This window comes from Callionymus lyra, chromosome 18 (assembly GCF_982586985.1).
Source record: "Callionymus lyra chromosome 18, fCalLyr1.hap1.1, whole genome shotgun sequence".
Classification (NCBI taxonomy): domain Eukaryota; kingdom Metazoa; phylum Chordata; class Actinopteri; order Syngnathiformes; family Callionymidae; genus Callionymus; species Callionymus lyra.
The window spans coordinates 8,358,554-8,385,838 of record NC_141835.1 but is presented as its reverse complement, the minus strand read 5'-3'; the positions used below and the strand labels follow the sequence as shown (position 1 = coordinate 8,385,838).

At 41.2% G+C, this 27,285-nt stretch overlaps 1 protein-coding gene across 3 annotated transcripts in view; it reads left to right on the top strand.

The window, feature by feature from the left end:
* LOC148060375 (collagen alpha-1(XII) chain-like) overlaps positions 1-27,285 on the top strand; it is a 61,680-nt gene that overhangs the window by 18,856 nt on the left and 15,539 nt on the right. For 2 of the 3 annotated variants that reach the window (XM_087780316.1, XM_087780318.1), the window contains exons 14-51: positions 512-781; positions 1,505-1,771; positions 1,850-2,042; positions 2,133-2,257; positions 3,129-3,278; positions 3,356-3,475; positions 3,545-3,709; positions 3,770-3,916; positions 4,097-4,236; positions 5,387-5,516; positions 6,288-6,433; positions 6,674-6,803; positions 7,733-7,869; positions 9,391-9,520; positions 9,597-9,736; positions 9,802-9,934; positions 10,042-10,062; positions 10,787-10,926; positions 12,907-13,036; positions 14,534-14,673; positions 14,734-14,863; positions 15,928-16,070; positions 18,439-18,568; positions 19,575-19,717; positions 19,805-19,934; positions 20,377-20,496; positions 20,941-21,087; positions 21,157-21,273; positions 21,345-21,497; positions 21,715-21,789; positions 21,860-21,999; positions 22,078-22,201; positions 22,286-22,429; positions 22,625-22,789; positions 23,118-23,156; positions 23,233-23,371; positions 24,056-24,198; positions 24,472-24,581. In XM_087780316.1, coding sequence (XP_087636442.1) covers positions 512-781; positions 1,505-1,771; positions 1,850-2,042; positions 2,133-2,257; positions 3,129-3,278; positions 3,356-3,475; positions 3,545-3,709; positions 3,770-3,916; positions 4,097-4,236; positions 5,387-5,516; positions 6,288-6,433; positions 6,674-6,803; positions 7,733-7,869; positions 9,391-9,520; positions 9,597-9,736; positions 9,802-9,934; positions 10,042-10,062; positions 10,787-10,926; positions 12,907-13,036; positions 14,534-14,673; positions 14,734-14,863; positions 15,928-16,070; positions 18,439-18,568; positions 19,575-19,717; positions 19,805-19,934; positions 20,377-20,496; positions 20,941-21,087; positions 21,157-21,273; positions 21,345-21,497; positions 21,715-21,789; positions 21,860-21,999; positions 22,078-22,201; positions 22,286-22,429; positions 22,625-22,789; positions 23,118-23,156; positions 23,233-23,371; positions 24,056-24,198; positions 24,472-24,581 — 5,246 coding nt within the window. The remainder of the gene's footprint in view (positions 1-511; positions 782-1,504; positions 1,772-1,849; positions 2,043-2,132; positions 2,258-3,128; positions 3,279-3,355; positions 3,476-3,544; positions 3,710-3,769; positions 3,917-4,096; positions 4,237-5,386; positions 5,517-6,287; positions 6,434-6,673; positions 6,804-7,732; positions 7,870-9,390; positions 9,521-9,596; positions 9,737-9,801; positions 9,935-10,041; positions 10,063-10,786; positions 10,927-12,906; positions 13,037-14,533; positions 14,674-14,733; positions 14,864-15,927; positions 16,071-18,438; positions 18,569-19,574; positions 19,718-19,804; positions 19,935-20,376; positions 20,497-20,940; positions 21,088-21,156; positions 21,274-21,344; positions 21,498-21,714; positions 21,790-21,859; positions 22,000-22,077; positions 22,202-22,285; positions 22,430-22,624; positions 22,790-23,117; positions 23,157-23,232; positions 23,372-24,055; positions 24,199-24,471; positions 24,582-27,285) is intronic. The other variant, XM_087780317.1, reaches the window with a different exon arrangement.

Genomic DNA, 27,285 nt, shown 5'->3' with positions numbered 1-27,285 from the left:
AGGAAATACCTTAAAGAAAAAGGATACAAAGAAAAAAAGATACAAAGATTAATATAGAATAGAATAACATCATAATTTTACTTCATTCGCTCCCAAATTCAGAATTATACATACTAATAGCACGAGGAATGAATGGGTCCCTGAGTCTATTAGTGTTGCATCTTGGGAGGAGCATTCTTGCACTCTACCTGCTTCTCTGTTCAATGATGACAGTGTTCAGAGGATTGTCATCACGTTCCAACCTTAGGTCCGGAGGACAAATCTGACCCTTCAGGTCATTTCACAAGCCCCGTAATGGCTTGAAATAACAATAATTATCTCAAGATTAAATTCAATAACATTATAAAGCGCATCAAAACCATTTTCCATTTCAAAAGACCACTTGAATGATGGAATTCACACCCCTTATAGATGGATGTATCAACTCAATTTTATGTTTTCTTTGCCTACATAAAGTTAGTTCACTGTAATGCATCAGAACATTCATATTTTCCCTCACATTTGTCTGCAGAACTAGGTTCTCCTAAAGACTTGGTGACCAAGGACCCCACCGACACCACTTTCGTAGTCCTGTGGTCGGCGGCGCCCGGTAACGTCCGGCAGTACCGGGTCGTGTGGAAGTCTCTGTACACAGGTGAGACGGGAGAGAAGATATTACGAGGAGACTTGACGTCCACCATCTTGGAGGATCTCACCCCGGAGACGCGTTACGAGGTCTCAGTGTTTGCCGGTTACGGCCACGGAGAGGGAAAACCACTTGTCGGAGAGGAGACCACTGATAGTAAGTGAAATACATTTTTTTTAAAGATGATATTCACTGTTGCATTCTCCAATATTTTCCTGTGAGGGATATTCATATAAGACAAAAAAGATAATAAATCATCATAGAAAGCAGACGTATAAGAATAGGTCTGGGGTTTTTAGGTGCATTTCCATTTTAATTATCTAATAAATATCACCTTTTAAAAGATCAAAGTTGGCGTTTAGAAGTATTCTACAGGAGAATATATAGAGCAACCACTTTTTTCCGCCATTAAAAATTCTGGGTCTGGAGTATTATGGTCATATACCCCCCCCCCCCTCCAATCCCCCCCGACTCAGGTCTTCCCTGCAGGGGGAGAACGAGACCTCCTTTTCGCACACATTGAAAACATTAGAATCATGGGTTTCGGTGAAATTTACAAGAGTCTGGGCCTGGATCTCAAACTGAAGACCAAACACGATCAATCATGTACATTTTTTTTCCTGTTTATTATACCACTCCGGACATCAGAACCACCGCGGCGGGGTCTAGTCACGCGCATGTGGAAACAGAGCAGATATCTGGATGAAAGTATTCCAGTTAGTCAAGCGTGTTACTGTTTAGTTTACCTACCGGCGGGGGAAAGCCATTCAGCTTATGTTTCCAGCGCTATATTGGAAACACAGGCCATTAAGTCCACATTTAACACAGTCTGAACAAACGTCTAGTTTTTTTTTCGAGCACTTTGTTTGGTCTTTGCAGTCTCGGCTGCTGGCAGAACCATTGTTGTGTCTGAGGAGACGGAGAAGACCATGAAGGTGTCGTGGCAAGCGGCTCCTGGAAACGTGGTCAACTACAGAGTGACTTACAAGCCCAAGTCCGGAGGGCGGCAACTGGCCACCAAGGTTGCGGGTGGAACAACCACCACTGTCCTGAAGAGACTGTCTCCTCTCACCACCTATGAAATCGTGGTCGTGCCAGTGTATCGCTCCGGAGAGGGCAGATCCCGGGAAGGCGAAGGAACGACATGTATGTTCCTTCAATATTTTCAGCTTCTATCGCTTCTTTAGACCTTATGAAACGACTCTTTGAATCTCCTCGTTTTAGTGACTCCCTACAAAGGTCCCAGGAACCTCCAGACTTCAGAGCCCGGCAAGACTAGCTTCCGAGTGACTTGGGACCACGCTCCCGGTAACGTGACCGGCTATAAAGTTATTTTCCACCCTAAAGAGAATGAGATTGACCTGGGAGAGCTGCTGGTGGGTCCTTACGATAACACCGTTGTGTTGGAGGAGTTGAGGTGAGACCCCTTAATCCATTTTTTTATTCTCTGATCTTGATCTCAAGCGCTATCCCTGATTCACACTTAAACATCGTTGTGTCCTGTCAGGGCGGGTACCAAGTACGCTGTGAGTGTGTTTGGGGTGTTTGATGGAGGCGAGAGTATGCCTTTGGCTGGAGAAGAGAAAACCACACTCTCCGATGCCCCTGGCCCTTCTTTTGAGTTACCCTCAGGTAATGTTAAACCTTAAATCTTCCGTGCACTGCAAAAGTGGTATCTCAAAATGTAGGGTATGGAGGTGCATAAATCGCGGATCCATGCATAATATAATTTGAAATTACCTGGTTAATTTAAGATACGATTGTCTAGATATATCAAAGCTAACATCAATTATATGTACACATACACCCTCTGGATTTACGGGGACATTTGTTGTCCCTACAAATTCAGGTACATTTTTTTAAGAGCTTTATTAAAAAATAAGCCTAAAGAAATCCACCTTTTATGACTCTCTCAAGTGAGATATTTAAAGTTCCAGTTCTACTTTGCTGCCAATATCTCATTTTTATTGTATTATCCAAAGAATAAAATATTTTACTACTAAAGGTTGAAGCCTGTAAAATACTCAAATCAATAGATTTTATCACTTGAATCCACTTTGGTTTCAGTTGAACAGCTTTTTAAAGTAAATTTAGCATGATAAAGCAAAAAACAAAATGTCGTCACCGTTTCCTCAGACATGTGTTGTTGGTGTGTTTCCATTAATCTGTGTTCAGTTGCACGAAGCTGCCAGTTTCGCAGCCCATTTTCTTTTAGGTGTCAAGTTTTGGACGCCGATGACGGAACAACAATGAAGTTTCCCAGGAAACAAAATTATCTATCGAGGATTATTGTCGGATGATTGAAGGAGGATTGTGAAGAAGACAAGTCGCTGGAGAGCAAAAATAAAGACTTTTTCTTTTGTTTGCCTGGCGTGATTGTTTTGTTTCCGTGCCCCTGTTTCCACTTTTCATCAAACAGTTATTTCACTGCAAACACTCATTCCGACAGGGAAATCTGTTCAATTTCGTTGAACTGAAAGATTTATTTTTTTTGCACGGCTAGGCAAGATGTGTAAAACCAAAGCACAAGCTGACATTGTGCTGCTGGTTGACGGATCCTGGAGTATCGGTCGTCTCAACTTCAAGACCATCCGCGCCTTCATCGCCCGCATGGTCGGCGTTTTCGACATCGGGCCTGAAAGAGTCCAGATTGGTTCGTCCATTTGTCATAAAACCTCAAATCCAGGTCAATATTTTGATGCATTAACATTATATTTTTTAACTTTTTAGGTCTTGCTCAGTACAGCGGAGACCCAAAGACAGAATGGCATTTGGACGCTCATAAAAACAGAGAGTCCCTCTTGGACGCCATCGCCAACCTGCCGTACAAAGGCGGAAACACTTTGACTGGTACTTAAAAAACGATTTCTGGAATATTTCAAAGAACTTGTTTGATTAACTCCCACGTCCGTCACCCAGGTCTGGCTCTGAACTACATCCTCCAGAACAATTTCAAAGAGAACGTCGGCATGCGACGCAAAGCTCGCAAAATCGGCGTCCTGATCACCGACGGCAAATCCCAGGACGATGTCATTTTCAACTCTCAGAGCTTGCGCGACGAAGGCGTCGAGCTTTACGCCATCGGTACGACTCACGTGTCGGATTAGTTTCCCGTGTTTTAACATCTTTATTATTTACAAACAGGCGTCAAGAACGCAGACGAGAACGAGCTGAGGTCCATCGCTACCGATCCGGATAAAATCCACATGTACAACGTGGCCGACTTCTCCTTCCTGCTGGACATCGTGGACAGTCTGACGGACAACCTTTGTAACAGCGTGAAGGGACCAGGTAAGAAGAAAGGCTCACTTTAATCAAAACCCAGACACCTGGCTAACCCTCGGGGGCATCGGTAGGAAATTGCATGCTAGAAGTCAAAATTAAAGGGTCGTGTGGAAATTCCGATTAAATTTTATATGCAAGAGGAAACGACTTGATGTACTTTTTTTTACAACATTTTTTTTTTTGAAGGAGGGCCACCCGATGCCCCAACTGACCTGACCACATCTGAGGTCACCCACGAGTCTTTCAGAGTGACGTGGAATGGCCCGGAAGAGGCACCAGAGAGATACCGCGTGGAGTACACGACTGTGGCTGGACGTCCTCAGCAGGTTCGTGGACGATCGAAAAATTTGTCAAACACTGGAAAAAAAAAAGCGTGAGTTGAGAAAGAGTTGGTGGCAAGACCTGAGCTGTGTCTCAAATCGCATACTAGCGTACTAAAAGTTAGTATTTTTAGTGCGTTAGTGTGTCTCAATTCTTAGTACGCCAATTTAGTGCGCCATGCACACTAAATTGGCGTACTAACACGCCCACAAAACTGAGCATGGTTCGATGGACACTAAACACACTAAACAGCCGCCATCTTAGTGACGTTTTAAACGGAAGTTACGTCATATATAAATGCATATATATGCATATACTTAAATGTGTATTTTCAGCAGCAGTAGGAGGATAAACACGTCTTCGCTGCTGATACCAGCTCAAATATCTCGCGAATATTTAGATTCTCATATTTTTTCTTTATTTCTTTTTCCAAAGCTGCAATACGTGCTGCCAGCAGGTGGCGATAGCGTTCAAAAAGCTGGTTGAAACATCGTTAAATAGAAGTAGAAGAAGAAGCTGTCATGTGATCTCCGGTTAGTGTGTAGCAGCAGTGTTTGATTTGAGACATACTATCTGTGGAGAATTTGCGTACTAGTTAGTACGTACACTAAACTGATGCATACTAACTTCTAGCATACTAAGAGTAGTATGCGATTTGAGACACAGCACTGGTGACTGTCACAAAGATGTTTTTCGCTCTCTTTAGTGTTTTTCATTCTCACCCGAACAACTCATTTTTTTGCTCGCCAGCAACAACAGCAAAATAAATGGATGAGAATTTGTCAATCGTAGATGTTGTTTTCCAAAATAAAAGAGAAAACACATGAGAAATTCTTGCGGTTCTTTGGTCGGCCCTTTAACCGTATTCCTGTCCAATTAACTCATTTCAATGTTTGATGGTTTAATGTCATTTTGGCCGGGCAGATGTTTACGTTTGTGTGTCAGAACCACTGAGCATGTGCAGGGGATTTGTTTCACAAGTGGTTTTATTCAACGCTTGGACTGTCGAATGTTTATGGTCTTTGGAGAAGTTCTACTCAAGTGATGATTTTCTTGATCAAGTTTTCTAATCGGATTCAGACAATTCTACCGAGATGATAATCAAGTAAGTTTTGAAAAAAGCATGAAAGTTGGTTTGTCTTTTTGTGCATTCAGGTGTACGTGACGGGAACTGAGAACACCGTGGTGCTCCAGCAGCTCGACCCTCTGACCCCATACCTGGTCAGCGTCTACTCGGTGGTGGAGGACGAGAGCAGTGATCCACTTGAAGGAACTGAGACCACGTGTGAGTCCATCTTTCCTTTCCATGTAAACTTGAAAATAGTCGCATCGTTCTTCAATAACTGACGACTCTCACTTGTGCTAAACTTTTCCTTTGTGCTGTCTGTACTTGGTGAGCACAGATTTAAAAGCCAGTGTTTGGCTTTTCTTTAAAACAGATGAAATTAAACAATAATGGTGTTAAGTGAAGTAACAGTAAATAAATGGGAAAAAAACTAATTTGTACACCAAATATGAGAGAAAAGCTAAATTCCCCTTCACATTTTGGTATTTTCACTCCATTTTTTACAACATAAAATAGTATATTTGTCTAAAAAGGGTCCAAAATTCACACCTATTTGAATCAGAAGCTCCATTTTGGAGGGTAACCTTAGCATAACGCATCACTTTGGCTCTCAACAAACTAAAAAAGACAAACATACAAACACTTTTTCATCGTTCATCAAATTCCTTTTTATCCTGCCCTGAATGTTTAAATTCTCCAAAATAAAGAGCTGGAACACAGTGGTGTTTTCAAGCAACATTACGGACACGCTAGCTCAGTTTCAATCACAATTGCATTTTTCAACTTTTTAGCAGTGACAGCCTGATGAAGCTAAACTGTTTCAAGAAGCTTTATCAGACCATCACCAGTTATAAGCTCCTGGGAAAATGGGTTGGATCTGGTTGTGGGGCTTTTCGTTTGACACATAAAGGGTTCAGTGTATGAGCGAGTTGGAGATTAAACCTGTCAGAAATCGGGTAAATCTTCTTGTCGTCCATCTCGTTGGCACAGTGCCCCTGAGCGCCGTGAGGAAGATGGACCTCTTCGACGAGACGACGACCACCTTGCGCGTGAGATGGGAGGAGGCGCCGGGCTCGACGGGCTACATGCTGCTCTACAGCGCCCTCAACGCTTCCCAGCCCACCGTTGATGAGGAGGTAAACAGTCTGTTGTTTATTCTCTGCGTGTAAATAAAGGTGGGAGCAGCTGTGAAAACAACAGATTAGCACAAGGAAACCATCCCCGCACATGTGTTTTCTGGGGAACAAACACACATTCCCGACACTCGTTCTCACACTTTGCCATCACAGCAATGATGGAAATGGAGAGAGGAATGCATTTTTTTTTGGTTGGGAAAGTTTCTGGTTTTATTTTTCGTTTTTATCCCTTTTTTTCAGATCCGCGTGGCAGCAGATAGAACTGATGCGCAACTGGTGAAACTCATCCCAAACACGGCCTATTCCGTGTCGCTGTTCGCGCTTCATGGAGGGATGGCTAGCGAGCCGCTGACCAAGCAGGGAGTCACATGTACGTCAACGAATCGAAATTGAAACATCCATTTAATGTCAAAAGGTTATTTACCACATGATTCTCAGCTGCATTTCTGATGAAGGGAGGCGAAGAAGAAAATGCAGACAGGGCGGAACAGAACCTTTAATATGACGGAAATAAAATAATTTAATAATACAAGATAGAATTATAATAATATATATTTTTAGATTTAGTGAGACAAATAACAAAACTAATATTCCCAACTTTAAATGAATTATGCCACATAATGTTCAGCCCTGTCTTGTTTTACTTTGAACTCATGCATGAATACTTTCAAAGGACAAAGGATTAAAGTTGTCATGTTGAGAAGAAACTTTTGTGCAAGTTTAAAATAGAAATATGATTAGAAGTGATGGACAGATCGAGCTACTTCTGTGCTCGACTCTTATGTTTTTGCAAGCTCTGCACGGCACCGAAGATAAAAGAAAAATGGGCCGAACCTTCGTCAGGTCTGGTCTAGAGAGTCAGAAGAAAAAAGTATGCAGTCGGTGGTTCATGCAGGCGTGTTAATCCGGAGAAAATAGAATAGAATAATTGAGATTTATCGTGCAGTGACAACAAAATGAGACGCACATTGTTACAAAGGGGCGTCGCTGATCAATTACACGCCTCATGAACCTCACACTTATGTCATTAAGTGTCATTATGAAATCAAACTTGACGTTGTGTTTGTCATGGCAACACAACAGAAACCGTTTTGACACTTTTAAATCATCCCACTCAAGTTAAGGCCACGTCTATATTCACTCTTTTAACACCAGTCGACAGAGCATCAACTCAAATTCCATCCAAATGATACGGAAAAATAAACCCCGCCGTTGCCGAGGATCGGGAAAACACGATGACATCATCAGCATATGTGAACTCAGGAAAAGGAATTTGATGTTGTGTTTGTGCTTTTTCAGTGCCGTTGCCCCCTGCTGGCGAGCTGAGGGTCCGCGACGTCACTCACAGCACCATCAGGCTGCTCTGGGACGCCGCCCCGGGTCCTGTTCGCAAGTACATCATCACCTACAAGGCGGAGGAAGCCGACCCCAAGGAGGCAAGTGGAACTTTTAAAAAGTGCAATCAGGGAACAAAAAAAAAAACCCAATAACATTCCAACAGTTGAACCATTTTATAACTCTATAGTTCACATATGTCGCCTTTTAAAACGTACGACCTACAAATGGACGCAGAAAATGTGGTAGGAAAGTTGGTTTCTAGGTTCATAGAGATTCCAAATTATTTCCACAAGTTCATTTTCTCGAGGCACAGGTAATAAAACTTAATAGTATCCAGTGCAATAAACAGAAAGATTTTATTTCCGATAACTATTTCAAAGGCACTGGTCGGATTTTTGTAACATTTTTTTATTTATTTTATTTCCAGCAGCTGCTTCTGCCAGTGGTTCTGGGAACTTAGGACAGAAAACTCATTTGTATCTAATAGACAGATGTTGAATCGTTTACTTTATTTTTCTCGCCGCTACTTGTTTTTGTCCACTTGTTTTCATTAGTTTTTCTCAGTGCTGTGTTGAGCTACTTCTGTGCTGGACTCTGAGCGAGCTCGCCACTTCAAGGCACAACAGATAAAAAAGGAAAAAGTTGTCATATTGTGAGAAAACTTTGCTATAAGGTTAAAACTCAAATATGACAGTATAAAAGAATAAAAAATATTCTCGGAAGTGATGGACAAATCAAGCTATGTCCGTGCTGGACTCCACAAGATAAAGGGAAAAAGTTGCCGTGTTGTAAGGAAACTTGAGAAGAAACGTCGGTGCAAGTTTAAAAAAGAAAAATAAAGTATAAAAGACTAAACATTTATTCTTAGGAATGATGGTCAGATTAAGCTACTTCTGTGCTGTACTACAGATGTCATATTGTGAGGAAATCTGAGAAAAAACCTTGTTAAAAGGCAGTAAAAGTCTGAACTATAAAATAAATTGATGGATTGAACAAACTACTTTTATGCTGGATCTTACATATTGTTAAGAAATATGTACGAACATTTTTATTTAGGTAACTTGAGGAAAAACTTTGGTACAATTGTAGAATAGAAAGAAGATTGTGTGAAAAACTAAAAGGTTTTTTTGAAAGTGATGGACAGATTAAGCTACTTTTGTGTCGTTCTTAGATCTTGGCAAGCTTAAGGTGCAAGAGATCAAAGGAAAAATGTCATATTTTGAGGAAGTCTGAGAAAAAAACCTTGTCAAAAGGCAGTTAAATACGAAAATATGAAAAAATTGATGGATTAACTACTTAAACTACTTTTATGATGGATTTTAGATATCAGTAAGCGCCGTAACATTTAACAGTTCAAAGGACGAATGTCATAATGTGAGGAGATTTGTTGAAATGCTGAAAAAAAGGTTGATATATAAAAACGATTGATGATGAATTGGACAAGCTACTTCTATTCTGAATCAAAAAAAAAAAGAAGTATATTGTGAGGTAACTTGAGAAGAAACATCATATAAAAAAAGATTCACAAATATATTCCGTTAAATACTTGACTGTGTTCTTTATAACTCAAAGTACATCAAACAAGGATGTACACTTATCCATCTGCTCGATCCGTACAGCTTGAGGTTGGTGGCGGCGTGACCACCAGACAACTGGACAACCTGATCTCCCAGACCGAGTACGACCTGACGGTGACTCCAGTCTACGACGAGGGTCCCGGTCAGCCAATGTTGGGACAAGCTGTCACAGGTCAGCGAGTAAAACCAGCAGCTCTTGACCTCATCAGACTTGTCATTTAAAAAATATCCTTATCTGTTATCTACAGATGTGGTGCCAGCGCCCAAGAACCTCAGATTCTCCGAGGTCACTCAAACCAGCTTCAGAGCCACCTGGGACCACGGAGCCCCCGATGTGGCCCTCTATCGTATAGGCTGGATGAAAAAGGGAGACACCAACTTCCAATACGTAAGAAAGCAGCATCTGTAAGTCAACCCTTACAGTTTATTAACCGTCGATAAATCCTGAATCAGGCCATTCTGAACAATGACGAGACGAGCCACGTCCTGGAGAACCTGGAGCCGGACACTCCCTACGACGTCTCCGTGACCGCCATCTACCCCGATGAATCCGAGAGCGAGGACCTTCTCGGCACCGAGAGGACATGTAAGATCCGACAGTTACAAAAATCCACTGAACATTTCCCTCTGAATACATGTGAATGTAAAGTGAAAGGTTTTTCCCATCAAACCTGTTTATTCTTGCTTCTTTAGTGTCCAGACAAACTGGTCCAGGTAAGCGAAGGGATGCGGTGTTTTCAGCAGAGACGCATGTTTTTTTTATTCGTCACTTTTAAGTCACATAATCAGCAAGTGTGTTGATCAAACACAACCAAGCAATGCACTAAATGTTGCAACCACAATTCATCGGTGTGTGTGTGTGTCTTCATCATCATCATCATCATCATCATCCTCATTATCTTTATCCATTCTTCGTGCTGCTACGTAGCCCCGGCGGCTAAACAAGGAAATCCACTGTGCATGTATTGCTGCTCTTGAAATCCATCCCATCATCCATTCACCCTCCATCAACCCATTGCATTTTTTTTGTCACGTGTATTGCTGCTCTTGAAATCCATCCCATCATCCATTCACCCTCCATCAACCCATTGCATTTTTTTGTGTCTTCATCAATTCATCGATTCATCCATGAATGACTTCATCAACCCATCATTGAAAACTTCAGAAAAGACAGCGGTGTCAAGTCTGTGCATTATTTGTTGGACATTTTTTGGTATAAAACACTGAAACTAAAACACATTTTGGGTTAAATAATGTGATTTAGTAAAAATAATGCACAGACTAAGATTGTCTTTTCTGCTTTGAAGATGCAATAGTTTTTAAAAAAGTAATATTAAGGATAAATATATTCTCTTTTGCATCTTTAAAGGATTTTTTTTTGTTCCCCCCCATCTCTTCAAAATATGGATTTTAACTTGTGTGTGTGTGCATTTCACAGTGCAAAACGGTCCCCCGACCAACCTGGTGGTGTTCAATGAAACGACCACGAGTTTGAACGCCAGGTGGGAGCCGGCGCCCGGTCGCGTCCAGAATTACAAGATCACCTACGTGCCCACGTCTGGAGGAAGAACTCAGACGGTGAGTTCTCTTGAAAATAGATTTTGACGCAGAAGGACAAACTTCTTCGAAGACGTTCAGTGCAATAGGTTGTTGCAGTTTTTTTCACCCGGGTATCCAAATACATATACCACAACCAGATCGCTTGATCAAAAAAAACAAAAACACAAAAACTGTTGTGTCGGGAAGACTTATTTGAGAAAATAGATCCAGGAATTCTATCAATTAAAGGCTAAAAAACTCTTCTATAACTTCTCTTCCCAACTATAAAGTTACATTTTTCATTCAACTTGAACAGTATACAGCAGTGGCAGCTGGTGAAGAATATTCTAGATGGTGCTCTTTTCCAGTACATTTCCCTGCCAATATACCATTGATAGAATCAGTTTAAAATTGTCTAAACGTAGAAAATATTAATTAAAAACTATATTTTAATACTATACTATAACATACATCATACAAAATAAACCAAATTATTAAGAAAACTATTAATAGAGATAATTAATAGAGATACTTTCTACCAAATTATCAAAATACACACAAATACACTGCAAAGAAAAAAAAGAAGATAAAAACACAAAATAAATATGGCAACTATGGAATATAATATGGAAACTTCACGTCCAAATTGAGCTCACCAACCTTGTGAGTGGATGCGGAAGTTTACTATTGGTTTTGACAAGCATCAGGGTCGCTTATTAGCGCCCCAAAATCGTAGTCAGAGACGACGCTTATCTGCTACTTTTGCGGCGTGTACGATACAAACGTGACGTCACTGATGGGGGCTTTAAAAAGCGACCCCCAGATGGACCGGACAAGACGAAGGACGACATAAACTAAGATTATAATAGGTGTGATTTTTTCATACAAACATAAGAAATCATCGCCTTTGACGATTATTTCGAACTAAAAAAAGAGTAAATAATAATAATAAATAAAATATAAAATATAAAGGAAAAAAGAAATGGGGATGGCGGCGCCCTACCGCCCTCTATAGGCCATCCTTAACTGTCTAAAGGTATAAGCAGCAACACTATCCCAACAAATGATTTGGCGCTCCGGGTTCCCCGACGTGTTTACGGCTTCCCGAGCTTTTCGTCAATCAGCGGATTTATTTCCTTCCGCAGTAGCCGACTACTGCTACTGCCGCGGCATTATTGTCGTTTATTCAAACCTAAATCTCTTAATCTCTTGTTTAGAAACGGCATCATTAATGTGGCCGAAAAAAACGCTTCTGGGGTTTTCCTCTTGATTTCCTGTCTCCTGTCGGTCACTGGATTTTTTTTTGGCAGGCTTACTGAAAAGTCTATTGAGGTGGCGGGTTCTTTTTTTGGTTTTAATTTAAAGCCAGACGTTTTTTTTTTTTTTCGAAACGTTCCACCAGCCACTGGTTATGTATACATACGAGAAGACTGATTGGCCGTTTCAAAATGTCACTTTATTAGTTGAACTCCAGATGAGAATACAAGCAACTGGAGTAATTTTCTTCCCCTTTTAATTTTTACTGCTGTATATTTTTTATAACGCAATACACACTCACTTCTCCTCCGCTGGTGTAACTTACATCATGCGTTCCCCTTTTAAAACCAAGCATGGCACAATTTCCATTTTAGCACTTGATGAAATCCGTTGATTGCCTGGATGATATCACAGTTCATGGAAAACTCGGGAGTTCAGCCAGTTTTTGACAGGATAGCATCTCACTCTTGCTCTCGTGTCGTAAACTTTTTTTTATTTTCACGTGATGAGAATTTGTTTTCTCTGGGAATCCACTCAGGGAAAAAAACACAACAGCGATTAGCAGAAACGAGGTTAGACCAGCTGGCTGTTATTATTTCTGCACGGCCGCAAACTTCGTCGAAAACTTATCGGAGAAGCAATTATTCCCTACGATGTTTTTTTATAATGATGCGCAGAGATCCCGACATTTCATTTATCTTCATGGGCTTCGTTAAAGGTAGCTTCATAACCCATTGTTTTGTGGTATTTTCTGGAAATCAGGCCCAGGTTGGTGGAAAGAAGACAACCCTGCTGATGCCCAAGCTCACCCCCGACACTGAATATTCCATCACCGTTGTCGCCGTCTACGCCAGAGGAGTCAGCCGGGAGCTGAGGGGACCTGGCAAGACCAGTAAGATACTTCTTTTTGGTACCATCTCATTAGAAAGTCATAAGGATAACGGGGGTCCCTTCATACTTCTGTAAAATTCTTCTAAACCTGACCTGAATTTCTGTGTCATTTCTTTTATATTTCGCCCCTTTTAAAGCAACAATAACATTATGATGAAAAGGGATTTGAGGATTTTGTGACCTTTTCTGGGATCCTCCGTTCAGATCCCAATCAATGACTAAGAGTTTCCTCCTGGAAATGTGTGTCTGATGTCGCCACATAAACAAACCCGCCCTCATCCCTCCCCTACGGCCGTGGTTCCCAGAGTATGACGTGATTTTTGAAAAAAATGGAAAAGATGAAAAGTTCTTTACCCTTGGTGTTATCTCCGGGTCAAGGTGACCTGAAAAAAAAATCCCTGACCTCCCAGAAATACTTAAGGGGGTCGTTCATTTTGACCCAGAGACAACACAAGGAATACCACAAACACATTTGTTTTCGGGTCACCTTGACCCAGAGATAACTCAAGGGTAAATACAGAAACATCAGCATCAGAAACAAACCTGATGACAATGATACGATCATAACTAGTTGTCAGGTTAGTAGTCTGACTTACAGTTTAAATAAACAAACAATACAAATCAGATCTGGTTTAACCCTTGTGTTATCTCTGGGTCGAGGTGACCCTGTTGGCCTGAAAAGAAACAAGGTATCCTTATGTTGCCTCTGGGTCAAGTTATCTCCAGATAACAAGGTTTAAGCACAGGGTTCACATTCTGACAATAATTGCCTTTGATAAGATCAACCCCTAAAAAACTAGAATACATGTATATATTTTTTAGTTCGGCTAAATCGGCTATCTTAAATCCAAAGCTAAACAGGTATTAACTCTTGTGTTATCTCAGGGTCAAGATGACCCGAAGGAGAGACACATTTTACTTGTTTACAAATGAGAAAGTAGAGCAGTTTACATGTCTGTCTGAATCCTTTCTGAAGCACAGAGCTGTTAGTTCGCTATTAAATCTGCATCACAATTTCATTACTACTCCTAAGACTTGTCTCTGGGTGTCACCTTGACCCAGAGACAACACAAGGGGTACCACGAACACATTTGTTTTCGGCCCACTGGGTCAACGTGACCCTGAGATAACACAAGGGGAAAGATTAAGCAGGTCGGGGGAAGTCGTCTCATGTTTATCTTGGAAATAAAGCTAGTTGCAACTAGCGGGTTAACAACTTAAAAAGAGACACGTATTGTCGTTTGTGTAATGCTTCGTTTGTAGTAGTTGTGTCGAAATCTTTTCACAGTCTAGGTATCGTAGAAAATGTCAATTTACCAAACTTTTCCTTACAGATTATTTTAGTAGCTGTAGCTGTAGCTCAAACACCGGCGTTGTAGCTTAGCTTAGCCTTAAGCCTTAGCTTGGTTTGGCAGACTAGAGTTCAGCTCTTGGTTTCTCGAGTTTGTACACGTCACAGCGCAACGAATTAACCTTAGCGACTTTTAATCTGCTGCAGAGCCTTTGGGCGGCGTCCGAAACCTGGAGGTGACCGACCCCACGACCAGCACCCTGAACGTCCGCTGGGAGCCCGCCGACGGTAACGTGAGGCAGTACAGGATCTTCTACGTCCCCGCTGCTGGTGGAGAAGAAGAAATGGCGAGTCAAAACAACTATATCTTCCGAAAAACACAATCTAAACAGGTTTTCTCCATCCAGGCTCAAGTGTCCGGCAGCACCTACAACACCGTGCTGAAGAACCTTCAGTCGGACACCGTCTACACCGTCTCCGTGGTGCCGGTGTTCTCGGCCGGAGACGGCCAGCGCATGTCTGAGAACGGAAAGACGTGTAAGTACTCGCCATCCCTCCTACCCCCGAAAAAAAAAAAAGACGTCAAAACCAATTCATTCAAACCGACCGCCATTCCTTCCCCTGTCAATCACCTCAAGTGTTCACCTCCAGGAATAAAATCCTAAAACAAAAGCAACACGGTTTGCATTTTCCATTGGACCTCTTGGTCTTTAACCACCAACATCTGCTTGGAATGAGTCAGCATTTTGCGGGGTGATTGCGTAGGAAGGAATTCCTCGGGGCTGGCAGCCTTATAATGGTGTCTCCTCTCTCTTTACCGTAATATTGTCCATTTATAAGTCGAGGCGGTCGGGATAATAGTGAGGCAGGGGTATGAAGTCGGGGGTAAACTGAGTAAGCAAGGAGGGGGGAAAGAAGAAATGAATAGAGGGCATTATGTTTTATGGCACTTGGGTTAAAGTCATGGTCCACGATCCGGCTACTGTTTCTTTTTCCTCCGAAACCTGCTGCATCTTTTCCTCCAGACAACCGTTTATTGAGAGCAAACATAAAGCCGCTACAGGCGACAGGTCTGTGAAACGTTAACGCACGGAAGCTCACTAACTACATCTCTCTCCACAACATTTATAGGGCTCTAATGGGGAGCAGCACAAAAGCTCTAAACATCTGCTCGCTGCTCTTTTTTTTTTTTTTAATCCTCCAAATACAAGGTTCACACAGAGCTTGCATTCACGCCTTGTATGTCCTTTTCATTAACCCATAGGGCGCTGACAGGAAGTCTCCCATTGATAGAAGGGATTGTTAAACAATCTTTTAAAACTTGTCCGTGCTGGTTGTGGCGCTGCATTGTTCCCGTTATTTTACTGAAACATTCCCAGCCTGTTTAGTCTGCCCGCAAAACTTATGTGGACAGTGTTTGCTAAACAATCGGACGCGATATCTACAAAGAGACGCTACTTAGCGTTGACTTAAGTGCCTATAAAACATCCCCGGTTTATATAAAAAATAGGTTGATTGTTAATTTATCCTCCACCAGACTCTTCTGCTTCTCCTCTCCTTTTTTCCACACTTGTTTATCCTGCCTTTGATCCTCTCCACAGTGGAACGCAGCCCAGTCAGGAACATCCAGGTCTTCAACCCCATGACCAACTCTCTGAGCGTTCGTTGGGAGCCCGCCACTGGTCCGGTGCAGCAGTACCGGGTGGTCTACGCGCCTCTGACTGGATCCAGGCCCTCGGAGTCGGTGAGTTACGACCCACTTGTGACGTTAATAGAAATTAGAACGTTCCACCATCATGACGGAGGATCATACCACTGGGGATCCAACACTATCTTTAGATAGATGTGATATTTCTAATTATATATATAGATTTCTTTTATGATTTGATTTGCTGGTATTTGTATTTTTCCTTCTTAATTATGAGGATTTCCTTGGCGTCCTTTAATACAATAAATATATAAAGAAAAATCTAGAAGATATAAAAACACGGACAATAATGAAACAAACAATACTATTTCAAATCTTCTTGTATTTATATATACACACAATTTATTATTTAAAAATTGCCCAAATTAAATGTAAAACAGTTTCATTCATTAAAATTAAAATAATCAGTTAGTTTTAGGAAATATTTCACTGTTTTAAAGCTAAAAAAAAGGTCAATATATTTCCCAGAAATGTGCACGAAAAAACTCATCCTTATTTTACACAACATTTAATTGAATCCGTATTGAACTCCCTTCTTCTTACCCTCCTTTACAACCTGGTGCATCAGCGCGAGGTGTGAGTCTGCTCGCCAAATGTGTGTTTTTCCTTTGTATCCATCAATTTGTGGTAATTGCAGGATCCGAAAACCAAAAACTGTGTTCATTAAAGTAAGAAGGAATTCTCCGTTGGTTGAAGCCTCCTCTTAAAAAGAGACATCTGCCGACAGTGTGAGCTTCGTGCGGAGAAGGATCTTCGGGTCGTGTAAAAGAAATTCCGCAAACAGCTTCGGAAGATTAACGTCGTGCAATTATTCTGGCGTCTCGACGCTAAAATCTCCTCGACTTTAAACCAACTCACCAGGATTCTCTTTCGTCTGATTTGTTTTGGCTTTGATACTTCATCAGATGTTGGCACTATTATTAACCCTTGTGTTATCTTAGGGTCAAGGTGACACAGAGGCCCGAAAACAAATGTGTTTTGGGTATCCCTTGTGTTGCCTCTGGGTGAAGAATTAGTAGTTAAAAGTATAAGTAGTAGTAAAATTATTAGTATAAGTATTAAAAGTTGTTGTAGAAGTAGAGGAAGTAGTATAAGTAAAAGTAATAGTAAAATTATAAGTAGAATAAGTAGTATAGGTAATAGTAGTATAGTATAAGTAGTAAACGCTTTGGGAGAACAAGTAGCAGAATTAGTAGCAGAATTAGTAGTACAAGTAGTAAAAGCAGTAGTACAATTAGTAGTAAAAGTATTGTAGAATTAATAGTAAAATTATTAGTAGCATTAGTAGTATAAGTATAAGTAGTAAAAGCGGTAGTAAAATTAGTAGGAGAATAAGTAGTATAAGTAGTAGTATAATTTCTAGTATAAGTAGTAAAAGTAGTAGTATAATTATTATTACAAGTTTAAGTATATGTAGTAGTAGAATTAGAAGTAGAAGTATTTGTTTCCGGGCCTCTGGGTCACGTTGACCCTAAGATATCACAAGGGTTAAAAACAAAAAATGTTAAGTTATTCAACACATTAAAATTAATACATACAACATATTTAATTTAAAAAAAATTAACTAAAATAAATAATAATGAGAAAAAAGCTGATGTTTTTCTGCCTTAATTCTAGAGAAATGATTGACTATTATGAAAATAAAATATTGTTTAGAAATGTGCATACACGTTATATACTATTGTTCATGATAATGCCAATATTTATAAAAATTGCAATGAATTTGTGAAGAAATATTACTCAGAACTGTATAAGCGAAGTCCAAAATGTTGCTTTACGTCTTTCCATATGAAAGGGTGAGTGACTGAATGTGTACATATGGTCGCACAATGCCGGCATTTCAGTCGACAAAAAAAAACGTCCTCAGGCGATTGTACCATAGATTCTCATCTGTCTTGCATCTCAATGAATTTTGATCCTGACAGATGGAAACATAAGAAAATAAAAGCAGATGTTAGAAACACACGAGTAATAGATTCGATCTATTCATCCCGAGCACTTACACATGTCGGGACGCATCCGTCTACACAGCGCAGGTCAAACAAGGGTAACCCGGCGAAGTAATAGTTACAGGGAGGACACTTCCTTATCCTCTTTTCATCTACCCTCAGGATATCATCAGGTCAAAGATCTTGAGCTACCGCCACAAGAAAGACTTAAATATAGATCAGCTGTTGTTGCGTGTCGCACACCCTCGCAAGTCTGACCGACAACAGACGCACCTTTGAAACATGAAACACATTTCTGGAACTTCCTTCGTTCCTCAGCGAGACTGTTGACTCAAAGGGAGGCGAAGCTGTCAGAAGAAGAGCGACGCGCTGCTCGTCGTGTCTCTGCATGAATGCTGAATAAACACTTTCACTTTGAGCGATTCTTCCGTGATAACTTCTTTAACATGACGCAGGTTCTGGTACCGGGAAACACCAACACAGCGCTGTTGCAGCAGCTGATCCCCGACACGCAGTACAACGTGGGCGTGGTTCCGATCTACCCCGACGGTGAAGGGCCATCGCTCAGTGATGCCGGCAAGACTTGTAAGAACCTTTTCATTCCAAAAAATCTATTTATTTTTTCAATCATCATGAAGGTCAGATGAAACAAGTGATGTGGGGAAGTTTGGCGATAAAAAAAAATCCGGAATAAAAGCAGTATATAAACCAGGGGGCCACATTACAGTATATACCGTGCCTGATATAAATTTAACATGACGGGAACATTTTAAGATACACAAATAAATAAAAGGAAATAAGCTTTATTTTAATTGGAAATCAATTTATTAACTTGTTTTATTTTAAGATTCTTGCATATTTCATGTTTATTTTACTATTTAAAATAAGATGGATTGATGGATGGATGGATGGATAGATCCTTTGGGAAATTGGGTTTCCAGTTTACAGCAAGTATTTATAAAAACAAGAACAAAGAGCAAAACAAAGAACAAAGTGCAAGTATAACAAACATAGATAGAAATAAAGAAAAAAGATCAAAAGGAAATAACGCAAAGAAAATGATTGAATGCAAAAATGTCATTATGCCATCATTTTTTTTAAATTATTTTATTATTATTTTCTATACATTTTATTAAAACATATTTTATAAAAGCACCACGAAAAGAATAAAACAAAAACCCATAAAAAGGACAAATAAAATGCAAAAAAAGAAGATATTCAAACAATGATCTGCAGCAAAACATACATAGGGTTGAACTAGTAATAGTAATGATGGTAAGTGATTTTAAACATTTATAACAGGTTAGTTTTATCGTATTATTTATTATATTTATATTATTTATGCGGGCCGCAGGAATGGAGTCCGGGATTAATTGAAGATATTCAAGTGCTGTAGAGATGAAGGGCAGCTGTAACAAGACCATAGAAATATACGTTCTGGCGTCTGCTCAGAGAACATCAATAAAACGTAAACAGCGTTTGGTAGAACACTGGTCCAACAAAATGTTCGTATTAAGTTTTTGTGTTTCAAATACCGGTGTATCTTCAAGAATATAAAGATTATTTTGTGAAACAACACATTGTTTTTCAGTGCCCAGAAGTGGCCCAAGAAACATGCGAGTGTACGACCCGACAACCAGCACTCTGTCCGTGAGCTGGGAGCCTGCCGAAGGTCCAGTGGTCCAGTACCGCATCACCTACGCACCGACAACTGGAGACCCCATCGATGAATACGTAAGTGTACATGCTCTACTATGAACAAAGCGCTCTTGTAGTTTGTTTAGAAAATCTGCTCAAGTCACGTGTTTTTTTAAAATTTAGACTACGGTGCCAGGAAACAGAAACACCGTGGTGCTGCCGAACCTGGATCCAGACACTCCCTATTCAATCAGAGTGACTGCCATCTATGGCGACGGCCCAGGAGGAGAACTGGAAGGAGACGGACGCACAGGTGAGTCAAATCCGTCCAATCACGTTCGCATCTGCTTTCGCTTTAGCTGATGCCTCGAGCGCACGGAATCGTACATTTGGACGAAGCCTCATGTTGAGCTGCATCAAATCTGAACAGACGGATCCATTGATTAGGAATCGCTGAGGCAAAAATAGAATAAGTCAAATTCTTGACTTTCCATTCTGGAAACGAGAAAAAAAAGGCAGCCGACCCTTTGCCCAGGGGATCGTAGCCAGATTCCAGTCAGTCAGAGCGCAAGCGTCCAGGACTGGCCAACGTCGCGCCTAATTTTGCCCTTTGAACAAAGGCAGCTCTTATTTCAAGTCATTCCTCTCCACTTCCTGATGTTACTTCCTTTCATGAGTAATAATTACACCTCTGCCGCTTTACTATTAACCAAACATCCTTACCTGACGGCGCTGTCTTGTCTTTTGCCTCACAGTGGGAATGGTTGGACCCAGAAACCTCAGAGTCTCCGACGAGTGGTACACCCGCTTCAGGGTTTCCTGGGATCCTGCTCCTTCCAGGGTGAATGGATACAAGCTCCTGTACCAGCCCGAAGGTACGTATTCGAATTTGAAAGTTCCAGCTGTAATTGTCTTTTAATGATAATACTGCGAGTTCCAATGATAACTTAACGACTTCAAGGCCCAACGAATCCAAAGTGTCATTCAAAAGTTATTAGATAGTGAGACTGAGATGATGCTGTCAAAACTTGTTTTCAATTTATCCTTCATGAAACTTTATGGAATGTTATTATTACTGAATAGTTGAAGATTAATTTTTATTGCAGGACAAGACTGGGCGTCGATATTTTTATGCATTTCCCCCGAATGTATCTTGCAATCCAGCCAAACTAGTAAAAGCCAATAAAGACTTTGAGCGATAACTTTAGTCCAAGTGCCAGATTTCTGCTCAAAATCTTCAGGATTATGAAGTGGTTGTACAATGTAATCATTAGCAATAGCTTTTCTCAGCTTCAAAGTTCGGGGTCTTGTGCACTCAGGTTCGGATGACACTCAGGAGGTGCTTGTTGGAGACGTGACCACCCACCAACTTCATAACCTGAAACCAGGTACCACTTACGACCTGAAGGTGATTTCTCAGTACGCCTCGGGCGAGAGCGCACCTCTGGTTGGACCGGGCACAACACGTGAGTCGTATTTGAAGCCGAACCATGGATACAAGGGTTCAGAGAAACTAACCAATGTCTTTCTACCAGTGTACCTGAACGTGACCGACTTGACCACATACAATGTTGACTATAACACCTTCTGCCTCCGCTGGGCTCCACACCGGGCGGCCACTTCTTACAGACTCAAAGTCCATCCTATTGATGGTGAGTGATGATACCATCCTATCTTCATTTCGCTCAAGGTCCTGACCGTGTGTTCTTACCTTTAACCCCAGCGTCCAAGGGCAACCCTCAGGAGATCACAGTCAGGGGCTCAGAAAACACTCACTGCTTTAACAACTTGACCCCTGATACTCTTTACAACGCCACGGTGTACACCCAGACTCCCAACCTAGAAGGACCTGGAGTCAGCATCAAGGAGAGAACACGTAAGATTACGCTTTGTTCCTTACAATTGATATCAGTGAATCTAAAGGACACAAAAGGGTTGAATAACTGCCATTTCCTTACAATTCTACAGCCATTAGATCTAAATAAAAGTCAATAAAAAGTCATTTTAAAGTTCTTAATTGACCTCTCAGGAGTCAAAAGGGAATATACAGACCAATGCAAAGCTCAAGTTTTCCTAATGTTCCTCCTCAACAGTGGTCAAACCAACTGAAACACCTACAGAACCACCAGTACCTCCTGCACCAGCAACAGTTCCTCCAGCATTGGACGGTGAGGACAACCTTAACATCTCCTCGCAAATAACAACTTTATAACTAATGCTGTGGTTCCTGCGCTCCAGCTTGCAAGGGCGCAAAGGCCGACCTGGTCTTCCTCATCGACGGCTCCTGGAGTATCGGAGACGAGAGCTTCACCAAGGTCATCCAGTTTGTCACCAGCATGACCGGAGCGTTCGATGTCATCAGCCCCGCCGGAATGCAGGTAAGAACTCGGCTTTATTTTTTACAAGCGTTTATCACCATCATCCATGGGTCACACTCCCTTTGCTTTTCTCGACAGGTTTCATTCGTGCAGTTCAGCGACGACGCCAAAACGGAGTTCAAACTGAACACCTACCATGACAAGGGCGTCGTGATTTCAGCCCTGCAGAATGTCCGCTACAGAGGCGGAAACACAAAGACAGGTACGCACACAATATTTAAGTTTCTTTAGTCAACGGAAGACATGGCTATGGTTAAACATTAACGTGTTCATTGTCACTCGACAGGCATTGCCCTGAAACACGTGTACGAGAAGGTCTTCACCTCCGACAGTGGAATGCGCAGGAATGTACCCAAAGTACTTGTGGTGGTCACAGACGGACGCTCGCAGGACGATGTCAAGAAGAGCGCTGAGAAGCTGCAACATGCTGGTATGTTTGGAGCTTTTAATGACTCTCATGTGGCCGTTATTTGGACTACCGTTTCCGTGGTGCTGTTTTGAATTACTCTGCTGAATATTCATCCTCCCTCCATCACTTGTGTCGGGTGCCCTAATAGGCTTATAATAACAGTCTTCTTGGACACTTTACAATAGTCCCGGTGTGTTTTGTGTTTCGCACCCGCAGGCTACAGTGTGTTTGTGGTCGGAGTGGCGGATGTGGACATGACGGAGCTGAGAGTCATCGGCAGCAAGCCCAGCGAGAGACATGTGTTGCTGGTGGACGACTACGACGCTTTCGCCAAGATCCAGGACAATCTGATCACTTTCATCTGCGAAACAGCCACTTCCAGTAAGGATGCGATTAAGAGATTGATCCAAACACGCTTATACCTCTGAACCGGCAGGATTATACTCTTGGATTGCTTCTGACAAACAAAAATGAGAAAATGTTTGAGAAACACGAGATGATATGTGATAACAACCGAGCTGTGAATGTACACACGCTGCTGTTCTGGATATCAGTCTTCTTGTGTTCCAGCAAACAGCTTAACCTCTGTCAAAGTTAGATTACTGGACTGTTATACTCCTTAAACAACTGGACAGCTGCACTTAAACAAATCTTAAAAGTAGACATTGCTCAGTTTTTCAATACGCTGACGATACGTTGTCTTTTCTAGCTTGCCCTCTGATCTACATGGATGGATACACCACTCCTGGTAAGTGCAATGCATTCCCGGCATTTTTTAATGCAGATGTACCTCCTCTGATCTTGGGGTTTTCAATCCTCAAAAGGTTTCCGGATGCTGGAGTCCTTCAACATCACGGATCGCACGTTTGCCGGCATGAACGGCGTGTCGATGGAACCGGGATCTTTCAACAGCTTCATCGCTTACAGGCTGCACAAGGACGCCTTCATCAATCAGCCCACCAAGTAAGAGCCCAGGGATGTCTGTCAAAGTGCAATGTGGATGTTGGCTTAGAGTATATGTGGAAATGTTCTAAATAGAAATTTGATGGGTAAGAACGGTGAGATATTGCCTCAGTCATCCACTTATTTATATTAGAGAATTAAATCCTGGTCTTGAAAGATTCCTCAGTTAATTTGGGAAAACCGTGCGATTCTGACACCATCGGTTGTAACACATGTCAACTACTGTGATAGAAGTCTTTTGAATGGCTCCGTTATTATAGGTAAAGAAAATGACCAGTACTTTCTGTTTTCCCTTTTTTGGTTTTTCCCCCATTTTCCTTCTTGGAAATGTGCCTCTATTCCAGATTCAGACCAACATGTGTTCCCTCTTCACATATCTAAAGCCAGAGAGTAACCCCAGAGTCAAGTGCCATTGGGCAACCAACCTCCCCCCCCCCCTCTGTGTACCTTGTTAATATGTTTATAATTAGATATATTTCGTGTGCATGGACTTGGCCATTACCTTAATGCGCCCAAGTGGAAACATTTCAAACCAAATTAGAAAGAATGGGACCTGAAATACTTTCAATATGTGAGCAATTTCTGCAAAGCCAGAGGGGAAGCTGGCAATTATTTCCTGCAGCCTGTGCGATAGACTGGACACTGTATCTTTGTCAGAAGCTCATGACAGTTGCTTTGCAACAGGGAGGTCCATCCGGAGGGTCTTCCCCCATCTTACACCATCATCCTTCTCATGCGTCTGCTGCCGGATACACCTGCCGAGGCCTTCGATATTTGGCAGATATCCAACAAGAACAACAACCCTGAGGTCGGGGTCACCGTCAACCGTAAGTATTCACTTTCCAAAGATCAGCTGATGACTAGGAAGAGTTCTTCCTTCTAATCCTGGCGCAGATGTTGTTGTTATGAAGTATCTTTTTACAAATCCGCACGTGCACAAGCATGCAGGTAATTATGATCGCACTCCAAATCCCCTTCGAATCCCGATCCTCCTCCTCGCCAACCATGTGTTCTCTTTGGTTCCGTCTCCGCCTTGCGTGCCATCGCATCATAACACGACGATTCATCAAAAGCTTTTTTTTTTTTTTTTCTCTTTTCAGCTTCCAGCAAGACAATCTCATTCTACAACAAGGACACCAGAGGAGAGATCCAGAAAGCCACTTTCAACGAGGAGCAAGTCAAGCGGGTTTTCCATGGAAGCTTCCACAAAGTAAACAAACCTCTTATTTTTTTTGTATTTTGAAGATTAGTACATAGAAAACACCCATCACTGGTGCATTTTTGTCTCCCTTTTATCCTCACCTGTGTCTTGATGCTTCTGGTAGGTTGTGTTTATATTAAGTACATCCTTCGTCAAAATATTCTATGGGTGGATCTGGTAAAAGATCTGTGATTGAAGCCTCTATAAAGGTTTATCTTACTTATTCAATTCAAAACCAGAGAGCACAGAGAACTGATGTTTTTGTAGCCTGCCGTGCCCCACCTAAACCAAGAGCACATTCACAATAACTAAAAAAAAGAATACGTTTTCATGCAGTATGAGACTTTTTGTTGTGGTGATTTTACTTAAATTAAAGCAAAGTTGGGACATGTTGTTCAACATTTTTAACGTTTTTAACGCGAGTCTCACTCAGAGCCATAACTAGACTAGAGAGGCTGCTCAGTCAGTACCAAACCATCTTTAAAATATCTTAAAAAGGCACTTATTAGTTGGCAAAACAATGAAAATTACAGTCAAAAAGTGTAATTATTTAATTAAAAAATTGCATTAAATTCCTAAACTTCTTCATGTCATATTCACAGTTCTTATCATGTTATAAAAACATGCAAAAATAAGTGCAAATATATTAAAAATGATAAGACACTAAGGCAGTGAGTCATCCTGTGGTAGATTTTCGGATTTTTTGCCTTATATGTTCAGAACATTTGAAACGACCAATGTGCAGTGCAACCAAAAAATAGGAGAGGTCTTCATATAATAAACATTCCCATTGTTTTCCTCCTCACAGGGGGAATATATTTTCTTGTTAACTAGAAACGACCTTTGACCAAGATCTCTGCATCAAAGGCAGCTCGTGTTTACGTTGTAAAACCTTTCCAAACAGTGTCCGCCGTTGTTTCCGAGCAAAGCATACTTTCTTCTTAAGATAAGTAAGACAATCCCTTCGCTTGTATTGCAGTCTAATCTGACGTCACACGTCTCTGTTGTCCTGAAATTATAGTTATTAGAAAGTCTGTGGTCTCAACATCTAAGCGACGTCATCTCATGGTTTTGTATCGACACAGCTAATCACGGGGTGTCTTTTTTAAAAAATGACCCTCGTTGGACCCGAGTCAGGACGTTCAACAAGAGTCCGGCTGTTAGTCTGTGGGCTCGGTGGAGACTCTCGTCTGACTTGGGTGGCTGGTCTGTGGCGCGAGGCTTCGGTGTTCCATAAGCCGGTGGTATACCTAGCTGCTTATTTCTGCTGAGTTAGTGGCATGTGGTGCGAGTCGACACGTCCGTGGTTTCACCCGACACTTTGTCCCGTAATGCTGCCCTCTAACCTTTATTGGTGAATGTAATGACTTTGAAAAAAAAAAAAAACAACATTTTTCGAAAACCTAAAACCAAGTTGCTAGAGAGAAATTTCGCGGTTTCACTGAGAAACATGGCTCTCGTACATCCAGCGATTCTCTTCGGGCCAGTTCATAAAAAAAGGTGACCCAGGCTGGTGAGGTCATGGTCTACTTCTGGTGGGACATGTGGGAAAGCTCTCAGAGAAGACTTTCGCAGATGCTAGCCATGCAGTGACCCACCAGGGAACCCCCCCGCACCCCCCCTCCTCTCCCACATTTTGAAAGGGCGGGAGTACGTAGACAACTTTCCGGCCAGCCTGAGTAAAAACCACATTTTTCCATAAGTCATACCGGCATCTCTTGTGCTCCGAGTCGTGTCGACGGAAGTGGAGTCAAAGCCAGTCATTGTGTGAGGCTTCAGAAGTGGGCGACTAATGGCTTCATGACAGTTGCTGAGGTCCAGTGGCAGGAAAAAGGCTTCATCTCGAATGATGCAGCTGTTGATGGAATAATCAGTATTATTTTATTCAGCTTCACCAAACTCTATAGTTTTATCCTTAAACTAAATAGAATTTTACAGGTGATCACAAAGATAAATATGTGGAGATAATCACACATTGTTGTGGATCCAGTTCATTTAAAATAATAATCTTGACTATTGTCACATTGTTTTTTAACTGAATCAATTGTTTTATTTGGTTTCCTCAGTTTGAAAAACAAAGAAAGCATAAAAATGCATTATATTGGCGGGAATACATGGTAAGGACCCAGGTAAGTTGGGTGTATAGGCTTTAGAAATTATTTAAACAGAATCACAAACATAGGAATGACAAATAAATCTATCAAGATTTAAATGTATAAAAGGAAATCAACCCAAGAAAGAGGAGTAAGAGAGAAAGTTTTTTATGGGCTCTTACAATTGACAAGAAGAGCTGAAACTGTGAAAAGTAATATTTTTAGATATGTATTAAATGTTTAATTTGACATATATGAATTAACAGGGAATTGTATTCCTTGGTTTGTGCCCCTTTAAAATTGCTAAAATTCTATAAATCTCACTTCTCCATATTTAATAGCACTGTGTGGATTTTTTTAAAATTTATTTTACCTTCGAAATAACATTTTATTTTAATTCAAAGTTATTTTATTGATATTTTAATAGTGCGAGTATAAAAGACAGTCATTCGATGTTTAATTGTACAATTAACACTCCAATATTTAAAGGGTTTATTAATTTGTTGTGCTGCAATTAAACTTGCAGCCACTAGTTGACGACATTCGTCATTTCCTCCGTGTCAAAGTAACAAAACCGGTGAAATGGCAGCAATGAGTGAAAAAAAAAAAGGATACATCAG